Below are 15,931 nucleotides of genomic sequence, written 5' to 3' on the forward strand. Positions count from 1 at the left end.
GGCAGGCTGGCAGAGTGGGACCTTGCATAGCTGGAGCTGAGGGGAGCTGGGACTGTGTGGGGTGTTATGGGGGAGCCAGGCCCAGTATAGGTTGTTATGGGGGAGCTGGGACTGTGCGGGGTGTTATGGGGGAGCCGGGCCCACTATAGGGTGTTATGGGGGAACTGGGACTGTGTGGGGTGTTATGGGGGAGCCGGGCCCACTATAGGGTGTTATGGGGGAGCTGGGACTGTGCGGGGTGTTATGGGGGAGCCGGGCCCACTATAGGGTGTTATGGGGGAGCTGGGACTGTGTGGGGTGTTATGGGGGAGCCGGGCCCAGTATAAGTTGTTATGGGGGAGCTGGGACTGTGCAGGGTGTTATGGGGGAGCCGGGCCCACTATAGGGTGTTATGGGGGAGCTGGGACTGTGTGGGGTGTTATGGGGGAGCCAGGCCCAGTATAGGGTGTTATGGGGGAGCTGGGACTGTGTGGGGTGTTATGGGGGAGCTGGGCCCGGTATAGGGTGTTATGGAGGAGCTGGGCATTTCCCCTTCCTCCCTTCTTGCCTCCCCCTCCGTCCCCCGTCCCCCCGTCCCGTCCCATCCCGTCCCCCCGTCCCGTCCCATCCCGTCCCCCTGTACAAGGAGGTTATCAAGAAGACAGAGCTTGGCTCGTCACAATACAGTGAAGGAAGTGGGGCAATGAGGGACAACAGGCATAAGTTGAATGGTATAAGGAAAAACAGGACATAAGGAGAAGCTTTTTCCCCGTGAAGAGAGTCCAGCATTGGAGCAGGGACCCGGAGGGGTTTTGCCTCCTCCACCCTTGGAGGTTTTCAAGACCCGACTGGCCAGAGCCCTGAGCAACCTGGTGGAGACCAAGCTGCCCCTGCTCTGAGCAAGAGGTTGGACTTAAGAGACCTCCCGAGGTACTTTCCCACCAGAATTATTCTATGACTATGGCAGAACTCAATATAAATTTAGATTTATTAAAGTAAACCCCTAAAAGTTATAACGTAAAGTGCAAAGCTGACACAGAATTTAAAGATGTGTCTAGTGAATGATTATTTTCTCCTCTTCCCACACATGCCTCAGCCACCATTGGCGTGGGCACCTCAGGCACTGCATGACTGAGAACTGAGGTGACACAATGAGCAAAAGCAGAATTGTTTTACCTGAGCCGAGAAAAAAGCAGCAATTAAATGGCATACAGAATAGGTGAACCGAATACACTAAACCTTAAAATATTTGAAGTGATTTGCATAATGGAAGTACGGTATTCAAACAACTCCCTGAACACACTAGCGGTCTTCGTACTCTTAGTACTTTCTTGACATTCACTGTTGCCTGTGGTTCATCTTCAAACCAAAGAAGAATTTGTAAAAGCTTTCTTGAACTTGTTTATGGATTTTTGTTACTCGTATGAATGCCAGGTCTCTCTTTTTATCTCTCTCTTTTAAAAAAGCTTTTGACCTCAATAACAGGAGGTTAATTGTGCATTGCAGAGGATACTTCCTCCTACTGATTTTTAATTTTGCTGTGTTTCAGTTTGGCTGAATGTTTTTTTAACCCATGGTAGAAGTGGCCAAATAGGAACTATATAATAAATTGGAAAATAGGAATCTAAGGTGTCCATTCATTATCTGTATACTTTTGCTGTCAGTCTCCCTCATTTGTGTCTTTACAAACTGAAAGTCAGTCTGTCTCTGTTTTCCTCATGTGGCAGATTCTGCAGGTTCCTGCATAGTTTTATTCTCTGTCCTAGTTCTAACTGTATTATTATGATTATTGTTGTTGTTGTTATTTAAGATGGTGATTATCTCTAGTTAACAGTCCCACTCATTTGTATATGTGCAACACAACTTTTCCCGTTCCTTCCTATTTTGAAATTCTGTGGTGTACTTGATCTGTTGTAATTTATTCTGCAGTGAAGTTTATTTGGGTTTGGATTTCATTTTCTGAAAACAGCTACTGTGGTTTGGGTAAATGCTGCAGTTTAACCAAATGTCTTCCTACTTCCTTGTCTTAGTCATTTGTGCCTTTTAGGCTGTATTATGGTTGCCTTAACAGCCTTTTCTGAAACAAAGGATTTTATTTTCTTCCCTTTAGTGTTTTAATCTTTGTTACTCTCCTAATTAAAAAAGTCTTTCCTGATGGGTAGCGTCTCTCTTGAAGGTTTTTAGTAAGTTGCTGCTTGCCTCTCCAGGAGATGGAAATGAATTACATGATGGTACTTTTACTTTGAAGTTATTTGTGTAATTACTTCTTGAACCAACTGCAGATTTGGAATCCTTTCTCTTTGCATTCTCTAGAGATCATTTCTCATGAAACAACACAACTTAAGATGTTCTGCAACCATTAACTTTTTGCTTTAGTTGCAAGGTAGGAAATCTGTCTACTTGCAGTAGTGTATTTAAATAGTGTCCCAAGTGAACTTCTTTCAGAAGTCATTTTGTACTTTTGACGTAGTTAGAACACAACTATCGGTTGCTGTAAAACAAGCAGTTTGTACTGTGTGGTGATAATTTCTACAAATATTTTGAATTTCTCTTTGGTCATATTCTTCTGTCCTCTTCCCCAGGCCTTGAAACAGCAGCAGCAAAAGCAACAGCAGCAGCAATGCAGAGCAGGCATGCCCGTGTCGGCTAATCAGCATGTCCTTCTGAAGGCCGTCAAGGCAGCCAGTGACTCCACACCTGCAAAATCTGGTACGTGGCAGGGACAATCCTAAGTGGTTTTTTTTTTTACTGTTGTGTCTCTCTAACTTGCCTTTTCTTCTTCTTAGGGGATGACAGAAGAAAGTGCTCTTTTCATATGGCATTCTTTTTGTTTCCGAAATAGCGTAGCTTCTATTTTTCTGGCTTTGATTTTATTAGGAATGCATTCAGTTAAGAATAGATCTTGGATAGATCTTATTGTGCCATTGTCTGGTTAAAAAGCTTCTTTCTGTGATAAATGTCTTCCCATATAGTTGCCTGTATGCTGTGGTCAGGTACTTCTCATGGCTAAGCAAACTGAGTAGTGTTTCTCTTAGTATTTATTTTTTTCCAAAGTGCCTTCTCATTTTGTGTGGCTTTCGTGTCTTGTTCCAAAAATGTATGTTCTGGTCTGAAAGATCCCCAAGTTGTTTCCAGCACTTACGCTGCATTAGAAATTAATGAGATCACTGCTCTTCTCTTGTTCATTCAACAGTTCATTAGCTCCCTTACCATCAGCAGTGTTTCACAAGTTACCATAAATTCTTGGTAGTTACTTCTAGCTAGTTTTCTCTAAATTCTTTTTGGTGTAACTGACTTCCATTATAACTTCCTGGTTCTGTATGCATGACTCAAGTTGTTTTCTTTTAGATGCAAGAAATCCGTCTGTGTTTGTATAGACTGATTTTAATGTTGTACAAGTAAGTGACTTTGCAGATTTATTTTATCAATCCACAATTTGTCAAGTCATCTGTAAACATTACCAGTAGTGGCTCTGTACCAGCTCACCGGTCACTGAACACCAATCTGCTTTTGTTCATACTTACGGCAGAAATCAGAACAGCAGGCCTATCAAAGCAAAGACATTTGGCCTGGTGACCTGTGTCCAACACTGCTGATGGCACACACATTGAGAAGTGTGTAAAAGCAGGGTAGGCATGTAGCAGTGCTTGGGGACCTTCAAAGCAAGAGATGTCTTTATATTTCTTGGGCTGGGTGGGACTTTCTTCAGTGGATTTGCCGAAGCTGGGGGGTAGGAAAGTTGACGTTGTAAATGCCTTGTGGCAAGCACCACACTGTAAAAACTACTCATTTTTGTTTGGTTTGAGCCAGGCTGCTTTATACCTTCATTTGATTTCATCTAATTATCAAGCAGGCAATGAATAACTATTGTTTATTCAACAATTTTGCCACTCGTGACTTTTATAGACATCACTTTTTTGACCTGAATAGTCCTACTATATTTTCTCATTCCTCATACGGAAAGCTATATGGTTTTTGCAAGAGAGAATGAAAACTGTACACAGTTCAGGGTGCAAGATGCATTCTGAATTTGTATAGCATCGTTTTGGTATTCTACGTTTTGTTCATCTTTTCTTAACAAGTCCTAGCATTCAATTTGCTTTTTTTGACCCCGCCAAAAGCAGGCATTTTCCTAGAACTGTTGAGATTCTGAGACTCTTTCCTGAGTTGTCATTTTCTATTTTAGGGTCCAACAATATGCATGTAAAGTTAGGGGAGTTCTTTTTGTACATCACTTCATGTTTCTGTGCAGTGAATCATATTTGTTCTTTTATCACTCAGACATTCATTGTCATGAAGTCCTTCTGCAGCTGTAATGGGGAGGGACACACCTAAGAAATAAACAGAATTTAGGTGCACAGGGTTTAGTACATGTGGTATGGAGCAGGATCAGCAGCATTGTGTACAAGAGGAAAAGAAGGCTGGCTTTTTGAAGCTGAGATCTCTTCCAAAAAGCAACGGTCTCCTCCTCTGCTTCACAGTCCTGCTGATTCTTATCCTGCTTCACCGTCTCCTGCAGCACGTACACAGTCCCCGTCTGTTTAAGCTGTGTGTATTTTTTAAGTCCCTGCCCTTATACCCCATCCGTTACACTAATTATCATGGGTAAAATGCTGTGCTATCTGTCAAACTTGGGTACTTCTATGAGATGGAAATTCCCTCTCCCCTTCCCCCCCCCAATATCCTTCACCCTTGATTTACTTGACTTTACTTGACATCTCAGAAGGGTGATGATCATGAAAATGTAACTGTTGAGGACGACGCAGCAAGAACGCTCACTCTGAAAGACTTTATTCAGGTGTTCTCTCACGGATGGGGTGGCTGAGACTGACAGTCATGAAGCTTGCCCAAAAAAAAGAGAGAGAAAGCAGTTGGATCACAACAAAATTACATCTCTAATCCTAAGCTATTTTCAGTCATCTTAAAAATGACTTCTTGGTAAAGCCTGATAACATGGGCGATACCAAACCGTTACCTTACAGAACCATACCTTCATTATCCTTACAGCATCTGTTTACCTGATTCCAGTCCCCAAAGTCATTCCCCTTCCAGTCAGTCCTTTAGCCAACAAACCTGTGCTTAGAACAAGAAACAACTGCATGTGGAGGGGGAGAAGCTGCATCTCAGCTGCCGAGTTAATCGTTGCCAAAGTACTGGGCACAAGAACTGGAACTCAGTCAATCCATTCTGCTAAATTCCCTGATGTAGCTTGGCTCAGGACAAGCTAGCAGTCTCCTAGGCAGTCCTTGGCATGGCTTGGTGTTCAGCACAGGCCAAATATTATTCCCTGCAGGCACTTTGAACATGGCCAGTCCCGCCTGTAGGAGACAGAAAGTGTAAGGATGTGAATACAGCCGGTTTGTGCCAGTTGTTCTTGGGGCCAGGGGAATGGCCAATGTCACCGTTCTGTTTACTGGTGTAGAAGTAGCTGGAGAGCATTATACAACAGCAGTAGGACAATATTAGCATGAAAAACAGTTTGCCCTTGCAAGTTTTTGATGTAATTACTTGAATGTTTAGCTGAAATTGACTGGTCAGGTTAAGAAATTTCATAGAGCCATCAGAAACTAGGCCTAGGAGTATCCTTGAGACCGCATCTAGTCCACATCCTTTCCTCAGGGCAGGATCTATGACGCATTCCTGATGGATGTTTTCTGCAGTCTGTTCTGAGATGCCATAGATGCAAAGACCAAAAACTCCCAGCAAGTCTTGCCCTTCCTGCTTTGTTAACTTTAGCCTTAAAATGTCTTTCTTAACCTCTAATCAGAATCTTTTCTTGCTTCCTTGGGTTTAAACCCAAGATTTCCTGTCCTGTCCACCATGGTCACAGAGTGCAGGTTATTTGATTTCTTCTCGCTACCGCCTTTTACATAATTGGAGATGTTTCCTCATCTCATGCTGGTTTTCTTTAGTATAAAAGTCTTTCTATGTTTTAGTGTGTTTGTTTATTTTCCCTTTCCAAATAGCTCTAAACAAATCCAAACCAAAACTAGACCAATCTGTCCTGGCTTGCTGGTTATATACTGCTGGAATGTTTCTTGTAACATCTGTTCAGGCATATGCAAGGTTGCGGCTATGCGCCATATATCCAATTGAAAGGAAGAGGCATATTTATCAGCTGTACTGCATGCATCATTTAATAGCAGAGTAAGTATTTAACAGTTGATGAGTTTGCCTGTTGTTCCCAGGCAGCTTTGTGGTTCAGACCCTTTCAAAAATGTTAAGGGGAAAAAGGTTAATATTTTGCTTGTTTGAAATTCAGTCCTAAGCTGTGCTTGTGCCCTTTACACCTAGGCTGGTGTAGTCTGAGAAGGAAGCCAAAATTAATCCAGTAGAAAATTACACATTTCCCATAACGGTATTAAGAAAATGCAGTGCCAGGTGTATGAAATCTTTAGCATAAAATGATAGTTTAAAAGCCTTTTGGAATTTCTCTGCTAACTAGGATTAAACCTGAATGGTTCATTAGCACAATAGGCAGATATCGTTCCTGGAGGACCCCATCTCCTGAGTTCCCTGCCCCAGAAGGAATTGCACCTTCACTTAGGGAAGTAGGAGCAGGGGAGACCTAAGAGGGACTGAAACAGGTAGGCTATTTTGTAAGATTCTTAGCTACCATAGGGTAATTATTAAAACAGACTAATGGAGTACATAATCCAAACTCATGTTTCTTAGAGTACTTTAAGTATTGTTTGGTGTCTTTATTTTTTGTGATTCTAATGAGGCTTTTGCCTTTCCTGAGTATGGCCAGGATCCAGCTGCTGGAGGTCTGCTGTCTGGCCCTTCCCAGGCACTGCATGTCAGGCCTCTGGGGCAGGAGGTCACAGCATATTAAGTTTCTCTCCTTATTTTGGTTTCACATTTCCCAAACTATTACCACATCCACTTTAATCATGGGTGAACTATTTTCTTCCAGCATCTCTATCTAATTTTTGTTACTGGTTTTTTTTCCTCTCTTGACTTTCCCATGTTTTGCTGCTACATTATGGTTGCAAGCTATCGTACATTCTGTGTGTCAACTTATCCAACCTTTCTAGTACTACTCTGAAAATATGTTAGAATCACAGGACCATTCATGTTGGCAGGGACCTTGGGAGGTCTCTTGTCAGTTGGGTCTTGAAAACCTACAAGGGTGGAGGAGGCACAACCCCTCCGGGTCCCTGCTCCATTGCAGACTGTCCTCACAGGGGTAAATTTTTTTCCTTATATCCTGGCTGACTTGCCTGTGTTTTCTCGTCCCCCTGCCATGCACCACTGTGACAAGCCTGGTTCCATCTTCCTGAAGGCCTCCTGGTAGGAACAGGGTGGTGACTACTGGGTGTCCCTCAACCTTTTTTCTTCTGCAGCCCAAACAAGCCCCGGGTCCCTCAGCCTCTCCTCACAGGACAAGCACTGCAGTCCCCTGAGCAGCTTGATGTTCCTCAGCTGAGCTCGCTCCTGGTTTTTGATGTCATCCTTGTATTAGAGGCCCTGGGACAGGACACAGAATCACAGAGTGCTCTAACGAGCGCTGAGTAGAGAGGGATGATCACTTCCCTTGATCTGCTGTCTGTGGTCTTGTGGTCCTACAGCTCAGGATGCTGTTGGCCTGTGGTGCTGGGGCACACGTTCAGCTTGTGTCTGCCCGGAGCCTCGTGTCCCCTCCAGCAGAGCTGCCCCCAGCCTGTATCACTGCCGGGGGCTCTTCCTTCCCAGGGGCAGGAATTTGCCTTTGTGTAGAGAGTCCCTGCTGGCCCCTTCCTCCAGCCTGGCTCGGTCCTGCGGGTGGCAGCTCTGCCCTTGAGCATATTGACTGGTCCCCGCAGATTTTTCATTACCTGCAAACTTAAGCAAGTGTTCCATAGCCTCCCCCAAATAAAAATGTAAACCAGGACCGGTGCTCTGAGGCACTCACTTGTTGCCAGCCTCCAGGCAGAGTATGGAGCATGATCCTCCAATCCTGGCCACCTCACCCGCTGCTTACCCATCTGGCTGTCCACCCATCCACACCCTAATGTCCCAACTCGCATACAGTATTGTGGGACACAATGTCAAATGCCTTGCTAAAGTCAAGGTAAATGGCATCCACCTCTCTTCCCTCGTCCACAAATCCAGTAATTTGATCACAGAAGGCCAACAGGCTGGTGATTTACCATGATTTATCCATGGTAAGTCCATGCTGACTGCTTCCAGTCATCATTATCTCCTTTGTGTGCCCAGAAATGTGCTCCAGGAGGAGTCACTTCATGATTTCCTCAGGGAGAAAAGTGAGGCTAACCAGTCTGTCTGTTCTCAGGTTGCCTGTTTGGCCCTTTTTGAAGGTGGGTGCAACATTTGCTTGTCTTAGTTGTGGGGAATCTCCCGCCATCTTCATTTCTTTTCAAAGATGGTAGAGAGACGCCTTGCAGGGACACTGGTGGGCTCCCCCAGGACCCTTGGATTCAACTCTTGTTGTCCTACGGGCTTGTATAGGTAGTCAAGACAACCTTGACTGATCTTCCTTGCCTGCCTTTCCTGAAGAGTTGGTACCTATCCAAGCCAGCATCCAGCCATGTGAGTTTTCCTACCTTAAAGATTTTGAGGGACAGAAAGAAGTTAAGGATCAAACTCATTTCACATGTGGTCTCAGGAAAGCCATATTCCTCAGCTTTTGCCATCACCTTAATTGACTGATTCAGAGTAGGAACAGTGTGTGTTTACGCAGCCCCCAGTTAGACTGAACGTTGATTACTGTAAAAGCCTTTGAGTGTTGCTGCAACATGAGTAGCATTTGTTATGTTTTTCATCAGCATCCATGGAGTTGTTTTTTCCCCTCCTATCCGCGTGATAGTATCTAGAAATAGCTCACAGCCAGGACAGTGGGACAGAATGAGATGGAGAAGCAAATTAAACATCCAAGTGGAGAGTGAACAATATTCTGGCAGAAGGCAACACACTGATTCCACAATTTCAGGGATGCCTTTAGTCAGAACTGGAACAGCTAGTGTAAGGAAGAGAAGGAAGAGGAAAGGAACCAGGCAGAGAGGAGAGTAAGAGAGGCAGATGGGGAACAAAGCTGACACAGACTGGGTGAAGGAATTAATTATTAGAAGTCCTTAATCAGAGCCAGCATTCTTTAGTTTGTGACTTCATGACGTGTATTGTGGTGTTTCTCTTTAAAGGTATGGGGCTTCAGCACCTTTCCATACTTGAGTAAGTACCTGCTATTACACATAAACCTAAAGAGACCAGAGGGAGGACCAGCTCATGTTCTTAATTCATCTCACTTAGGAAGAGGAGGGAAAGGAAGGCAGGGAGAATCTAGGGAAGAAGCTCTTCCCACTGGCAGAAAAAGTACTGTTTTACAAAAGAGAATGTGGGTGGGACTGATTTGTAGGGAGAAATCATCGTGGTGAAATCTGTCCAGTTTGGCTAAGTGGTGACTTTGGAGGAGGACATGAAAATATCTCTTGAGTATTTGAAAGAGGAGGAGGGATTACTGAGGGTAGTCTAAAAGAACAAAAGCTACGATAGTAGGTTAAACTTTAGAAAGTACACATAAAGTATGAAGAGATTTTTCCTGACAGTGCACTCTAACAGAAACTAAAGCTGCCTCTGAAACGAAGTTTTAACAAGATCATTACTGGATTGGATATAGATGTGAAATAAGATGGGACTAACTGGGAAATAGATTCCAACCATAAATGAAATGGCTGTCCATCCCTTTATTTTGTGGTGGTCTGGTAGCTACAAAGGGGTTTTGTGTGCTACAAGAACAAAGGAACATAAGTATCCTAGAAGTGCTTGTCCCAGAGCTGCTGGGATCAGGGTGTGCATGTTAAAGAACATTTATTTCAATCCAAACAGATGTCTCCTGTAATATTTCTTTGTACATCCCTGTGTTTAAATGTTTCCATTTCCTGTGCAGCTTGGGAAGGAAAGCAGTCAGATGGACAGTCAAGCAGTCCTCAGAACTCCACCTCCAGTTCTTCTCCCTCTGTTAAGCTTGATAACTCCTTGCCAGGGCTGGGGAAGAAACCATTCCAGAGATCTGACAGGCTCCATGCAAGTAAGATATTTATTTTTCTGCTTACAGAGATTTGGTTGCTCTGATGACAGAACAAAAGCCTAAATAGCAAAATTGAATAAATATGTGTAATTAATTCCATTGCTAAAGTGACTTCTGGACAACTCTGGAAGGTACTGCTAGTATGCTGTGTGAATTAGGATAAATAATTCAAACCTTACATATGCAAATAAGCCTTTTCTCATTTCTTATCATCAGGGGTTTCTACCTGTGGATTTGCAGCTTGCTGTTTGACAAGCAAAAAAGGAGTTACATTATTTAGCAGCCTTTTTAATGTACTTAAGACACTTTGATAACATTAAAAAGAAAAAAGAAATTCCTTCCCAGATCTTTATACTTCAGACCCCACTGTTATTTGGCTTCCTTCCCATTTTTTGAAGTTAGGTCTTTCTCAGCCCTCCTGACCTTTTGTGGTTTATTTTACATATACCAATGATGGAATTGACCTCAGTGAACTTAAGGATATGCTGAGGTCTCTATTGATGCTAATCATCCTAGATTTCCTTTATCAGTGGTGAAAATAGGCAGTTTACAGGGTGTGTTTAATTTGTCCACTGTAATTAGGAAATTCTGCTGTTTAAGTAGATTATAAAACTGCAGAGCCGTTTTCTGAATGACTTCTAATAGAGCAAACTTCCCCTAATGAAATGAGCCTCCATGGCATTTATTTTTGTTAGGTACTGTTACCTTAAGAATAATTGTTGTCATCCCTGAAGTCAGGGGGAGCAGGTTCTGTCTTAATATTACCCATTTTGCTAATAATGCACTTTTAATTTAAGCTTCAAAACACATGGTATTTTGCCAGTAATGGACAGTGGATGCATCCAAAGAAAATAAGAGTACACAGTACAAATACTTTGTTCATTATTCTTCTCTGAATTTGCAGCACATCCATGAAGCTGGCTGTAGCATAAGGGTTAATGCTGGACTTGCTGGCTTTCAAACACAGACAAGGAAAGAGAATAGTTACTCATTTTTATGGCTTTGTCTAGTGTTGTGGTTTCTACACAAGCACAATGAGCTGATGAATTTTTCTGAAATGCTTTTGCTGAGAACAAAGTAGGAAAGTCCAAGAAAAAATGCTGAGGAACAAACTGACCTTAACTAGATGCTTAAAATAGAACATTGATGGGGCTAAAAGCAGTTCTAGAAGCCCCCCCAAAAAGACTCCTTACCAGTCCCCAGATAGCCAGGATTCCTACAAAAGATAGGTGACCTGACACAGGCTACAATATAGTAGGTATGGAAATTTTTCTGTGCTGGAAAGGACCTCCTACATTTTGTTTTTAACTGTATGTGCAAAGGTAAAATGTATACTTCAAGTCAAGGTTTGAAATGGATTACTAAGGTGGCATTTTGAAAATCTCAGGTACAGTCAACTCCAAAGGAGGCTTTAATCCTCTCTTAGGTAAGATGTTACTTACATCTTTGTGGTTCACTGCAGGGCAGCTGAAGAGAACAAAGTGTGCTGAAATTGATGTGGAAACTCCCGACTCCATCCTTGTGAACACAAACCTGCGGGCACTGATCAACAAGCATACATTCTCCGTTCTGCCTACAGAATGCCAGCAGCGCCTGCTGCTGCTGCTGCCGGAGGTGGACAGGCAGGTATGTCGTGGGTTCTGTTGTGGAGAGAAACTAGGCTCTTAGGTGTCAGTAGGGAGCAGCTCCAGAAGTAGCGCAGACTAGGCATCCAAATATGGTGTTTATGTCCAATGGGGTAGACTTTTTCTTCTGTGCACAACATAAAAAAAATTGGAAAATTCTTCAGTGATTTGCTTGGGTATTTGTTGCTACCAGAAAGAAAAAGGAGTTCCGGTTTGATAAACCAGTGGCTTAATTCTCATTAATCAACTCCATGTTTGTTCCCAGCTACAGCGAGAGCAATTTTTCTGTTACATTGGACTTGAAGAGGGCCAGGAGTTAAACAGATGCAGCCATTTAGTTCCACCATTCTCATTTCTCATGACCTCGTGTCACTGCTGTCAAATTCTGAATTTGGTAAAGTGAAAACTGAATGAGTTTTCTGTTGCATACTTATGCTGTCCAGATTGCAGAGTAGACCTGACCTGCTCCAGAGAACTTGTGTCCTGACCTGAAACACACACTAGATTAAAGGTACCAAGCATGTGGTGCAGGTCAGCCTTGAAGGCAGTTTATTTTTGTGGATTGTCTTGTCTAAGACCTCTTTGTGTGTGAAGAGAGGAATTTGGAAAAGCAGAAAAGTACTCAGTGGGGAGGAATGGGTTCATTTGCTCTGGGAGTGGCACAGAAGAAATGGTGAAGGTTTTCACTGAGCTCTTCACTAAAGAGTTGGTGATAGCTGGAGCAATTAACATGAGGGACAAGGGGACAAGAACTCAGCCTTCAGTATTGAAAGAACAGCTAAGAGAATCTTTTGATAAAACAGTTATTTCAACTCAGCTGGATCTGATGAATTTCATCTGAAGGGGTACATAAAAAAAACTTCCTGAAGCAATATCAACATGATAGCAGCTTTCTTCAGCAGCTTGTGGAAGGCAGGGATTACACTAAGAGACGAGAAAAGAACTGATGTTGCGCTTACATGTAAAAGGAGGAAAAAACAATGAGTTGAGGAAGTGAAGTTCAATCTGTTTATGCTCACTACCAGAAAAGTAGTAGGTAGAACGCGGATGCTTCCTTCCTTTTACCCTGTTCATATGTTATGTTTGTCTTCAGCATTCCTACCCCAACTGGCTGGGAGCTTCAGAGCAGAGTGGGATTCTGCACTATGCTTCCACTTCAGTTGTAGAGGTGTTAATTCAGATGCCGTAACATATGTGCCTAGAGCCATTTGAAATGTTCTTTAGATATCAAAGCTGGCTTCAAGATGCCACTCCAGATGGAAATCTTCTGTATGTCCTGTCTCAGATCTGCAGGTGCCTTGAAGATACTTTTCTGTGTGCTGTTCAGATTAGTACTAGATGCCTGTGTTTACATACCTCAGTCACCTCCCAGGAGCCTATGTCTCAGCTAGTTACTCGGGGCTCTTTTTATAGAACGTGGAAATCTGTTTGGTACAATCAAGAGCCTGTGACCAAATACAGGTGTCTGCTTCAGGACGAGATGAGCTGAGTCCCCACCTCCATACACTCAGTTGACTTGATCACTATAAACTGTGAAGGGACACCAGCTTAGACACCGACAGCACAGACATCCGTGGTTAGCGAAGTTATATCCATCTTCACAGCTGTGCTGCTCTTTCAGTTCTCACAGAATGTTAATAATGCGTACAGGTCTGGCAGCTGCACTATGGTCTGCTTTACGGAGGGTTTGTTGCTGAACAGATAGTGTTAATTTGGAGTTAGGAGGAGTTCTAACACTTAATGTTGTCTCATGAATTCTAATCTTCAATCACCGTTCATCGGGGACTTGTTAGTCCAAGGTTGATCCAATAAATATTTGAAGGAATTGTTTTATAAGTCCTGTGGCCTTTGTAATAATTAGGTATGTGTCAAAATATGATGTGATGGAGTTTGCAGCTGGAGTTTTCTGGCAAGAACCTCACAGCAGATGGTAAGACATTTCTGTCCTGACTTTTAAGTTTAATTGTTCTTAAATTGAATTAGAATTTGACTGAGAACAAATTTTTGACTGACTAAATAATATTGCTTGGCTCCTGAGAGGACAAATTCTACATTTCACTGTAGTAGATCTCCTAGAGCAGCCCACCATGTCAAAGTGGTGATGTGTGCTTTATAAAATGTCAGACTTTGCTGTAGTAAAAAGGAGAAGAGGTGAAGGCGTTGGACATGCCAGTTGTGAAAGGTCACTATCTGTTTTGTTTTGCTTGGCAGTGACTCAGTCTGAGCTATTACAGCTGGTGCTTCTGTAGAAGAGATAGTGGGCACTTTGAGGCACAACCCAGCCAGCCCTGCGCTAGTTGTCTGTCCTCCAATACAAGGAACAGGCAACACCATATGCGCAGTAGGGGATATTCTTGTGAATTCTGCTCCCTGTAGTCAATCAACAGAGATTTGGACTAGAAAATAAATCTCTGCTTTTGTAAATCCCTATAATGGCTGCTCCTAACTTAAAAATCTCTAATGAAATCTTATCTACAAAACCTTCTATTAGGTCACTTCCATCATTTTAATTACCTGCATCACAAATATTGCCTCAGGAAGAGCAGTGTTTCTCTTTATCAAATCCTGCACCATTGAATGTTTGCTGCACAGATCTCCCAGTGTAATCAGACATAACCTACATTTGGACAGTTGGATTTTGCTTATTTGTTCTGATTTATTATTTATGCAAGAAATGGAAGCATACCAGTTTTGCCTACTTCCTGAATGATACTTGTATTTTTGTATTTCTGGTAGAGAAATTCCACATTTACTTCTGTGGGATAAAGAGCAAAAGCAAACCTCATATATGTTGTTTTACCCTGGTTATAATTTCCCACCATGCTACGTTCCAGTCTTAGCCTCATGCTTTCTCATTTATGTCCTACTCTATAGCATGACTGCCCTATTTGGTTCCCTGTATTTCAGAGATGGAATGGGTTTTAAGCTTCATTTGTCCCTGTTTTTCCTGAAGCATCCATGGTTATGATTATATAAATTTCAAAGTTACTTTTATATGATACCTTTTATGTCCTTAATTTTCCTTTATGCACTTTACATTCACCAGATGACAGCAGAGCTATTGCTTTGGATGGTACTTCAGGCGATGCCATGCATTCATTTTGCAGAGGAAAGGGCATCTGAAGAAGCTTCTCAGAGGCTGTGCTGTTCTGTTTCTATGTGCTTCTCCTTGCCACCTGTACCATCTGCTGCTCATGTATGTTTGTGCAGCAGCAGGATTATAGAGGATTGGGCTGAAGCAAGGACGAGGAAAACTTACCACAGCCTCCTAGATCTCAGACTTGTCTAAGCACAGCCTTAAGAAGGCTGTTTATTTTCTTCTGAGTGAGGTAAAGGCAGACTCCAGTGAGATTTGTGGCTATGTTGGGACTCTTGCTCTGTTTTCGGATCCCCTGTGACAACATGTGACATTTGTCTTTCCAGCTAGTTAATACTATTTGCTTTGTCATGTATTCCAGGTTGGGGCAGATGGTTTGATGAAGCTGAGTGGATCTGCGCTCAACAATGAGTTCTTCACTTCAGCTGCCCAAGGCTGGAAGGAGAGGTTGTCAGAAGGTAAAACTTCCCCAAACAATGAAGCAAAATGCTAGAAGACTTTCCACTAGTGAATGTTTTGGGGAATGTGTAAAAGATATTTTACGGAGAAGTTGAAGCACTGGAATGATTTAGTAGGTAAAGACAGCTGTAGTCAATGCAGCCTGTGAGAGCAAATGCAAGCCTAGAACTATGTAATCTCAAGGTCATAGAGAGGGCTGCAGTAAGGAGTTTTCTTTTGAACTTAACATGTGGCAAACTGAGCAAGTGTCTGGAAGAGATGAGAAAAGAAGGAAAAATGTGTTTAAAATCTTGTTGAAATGACAGTAGACCTGTGTTATTCTCAAGTTGTAGTAGCTACATACAGCCCACTGTGAAGCTCAGTAGAGAAAGGTGAATTATATTCCCAGATTAATGCACTTTGTTGTCAGTGAAGTCATCTAGCCACAGCTGGTATGGTCAGTCCTTTGAGCCATAATTTTTTATATAACATAAAGTCAGCCGTTTACTAATCTATAGGACTCCTGCACCTTCAACAGTCGTTTGCAACTTGAACTTAGGGGTGCTTAATTCTGTGATTTGATCAAATCACATCACCAGAAGTGTGCTCACTCATTGTGGGCAGGGACCGTTTCCTCTACAGAACTGAACCACACAGCCTGTCACCAGAGTTTTTATAAAGACTACAGCACCAATCATGAATCACTTTCAGAAGAAGGGAATATGATTTACTCATGCCCAGATGATTGACTCTAAAGAGGCTTTT

The 15,931-nt window shown here is 42.7% G+C and overlaps 1 protein-coding gene across 10 annotated transcripts in view; it reads left to right on the forward strand.

The window, feature by feature from the left end:
- The window catches only part of ASXL2 (ASXL transcriptional regulator 2), a 137,179-nt gene that overhangs the window by 97,206 nt on the left and 24,042 nt on the right, over positions 1–15,931 (forward strand). For all 10 annotated transcript variants that reach the window (XR_007508281.1, XR_007508282.1, XR_007508278.1 and 7 more), the window contains 4 exons: positions 2,562–2,688; positions 9,866–10,006; positions 11,469–11,632; positions 15,090–15,186. Coding sequence is in view for 3 of the 10 variants with exons in the window: in XM_049818375.1 (XP_049674332.1) it covers positions 2,562–2,688; positions 9,866–10,006; positions 11,469–11,632; positions 15,090–15,186 (529 nt within the window). In the remaining 7 variants the exon portion in view is untranslated. The remainder of the gene's footprint in view (positions 1–2,561; positions 2,689–9,865; positions 10,007–11,468; positions 11,633–15,089; positions 15,187–15,931) is intronic.

This window comes from Accipiter gentilis, chromosome 16 (assembly GCF_929443795.1).
Source record: "Accipiter gentilis chromosome 16, bAccGen1.1, whole genome shotgun sequence".
NCBI lineage: Eukaryota > Metazoa > Chordata > Aves > Accipitriformes > Accipitridae > Astur > Astur gentilis.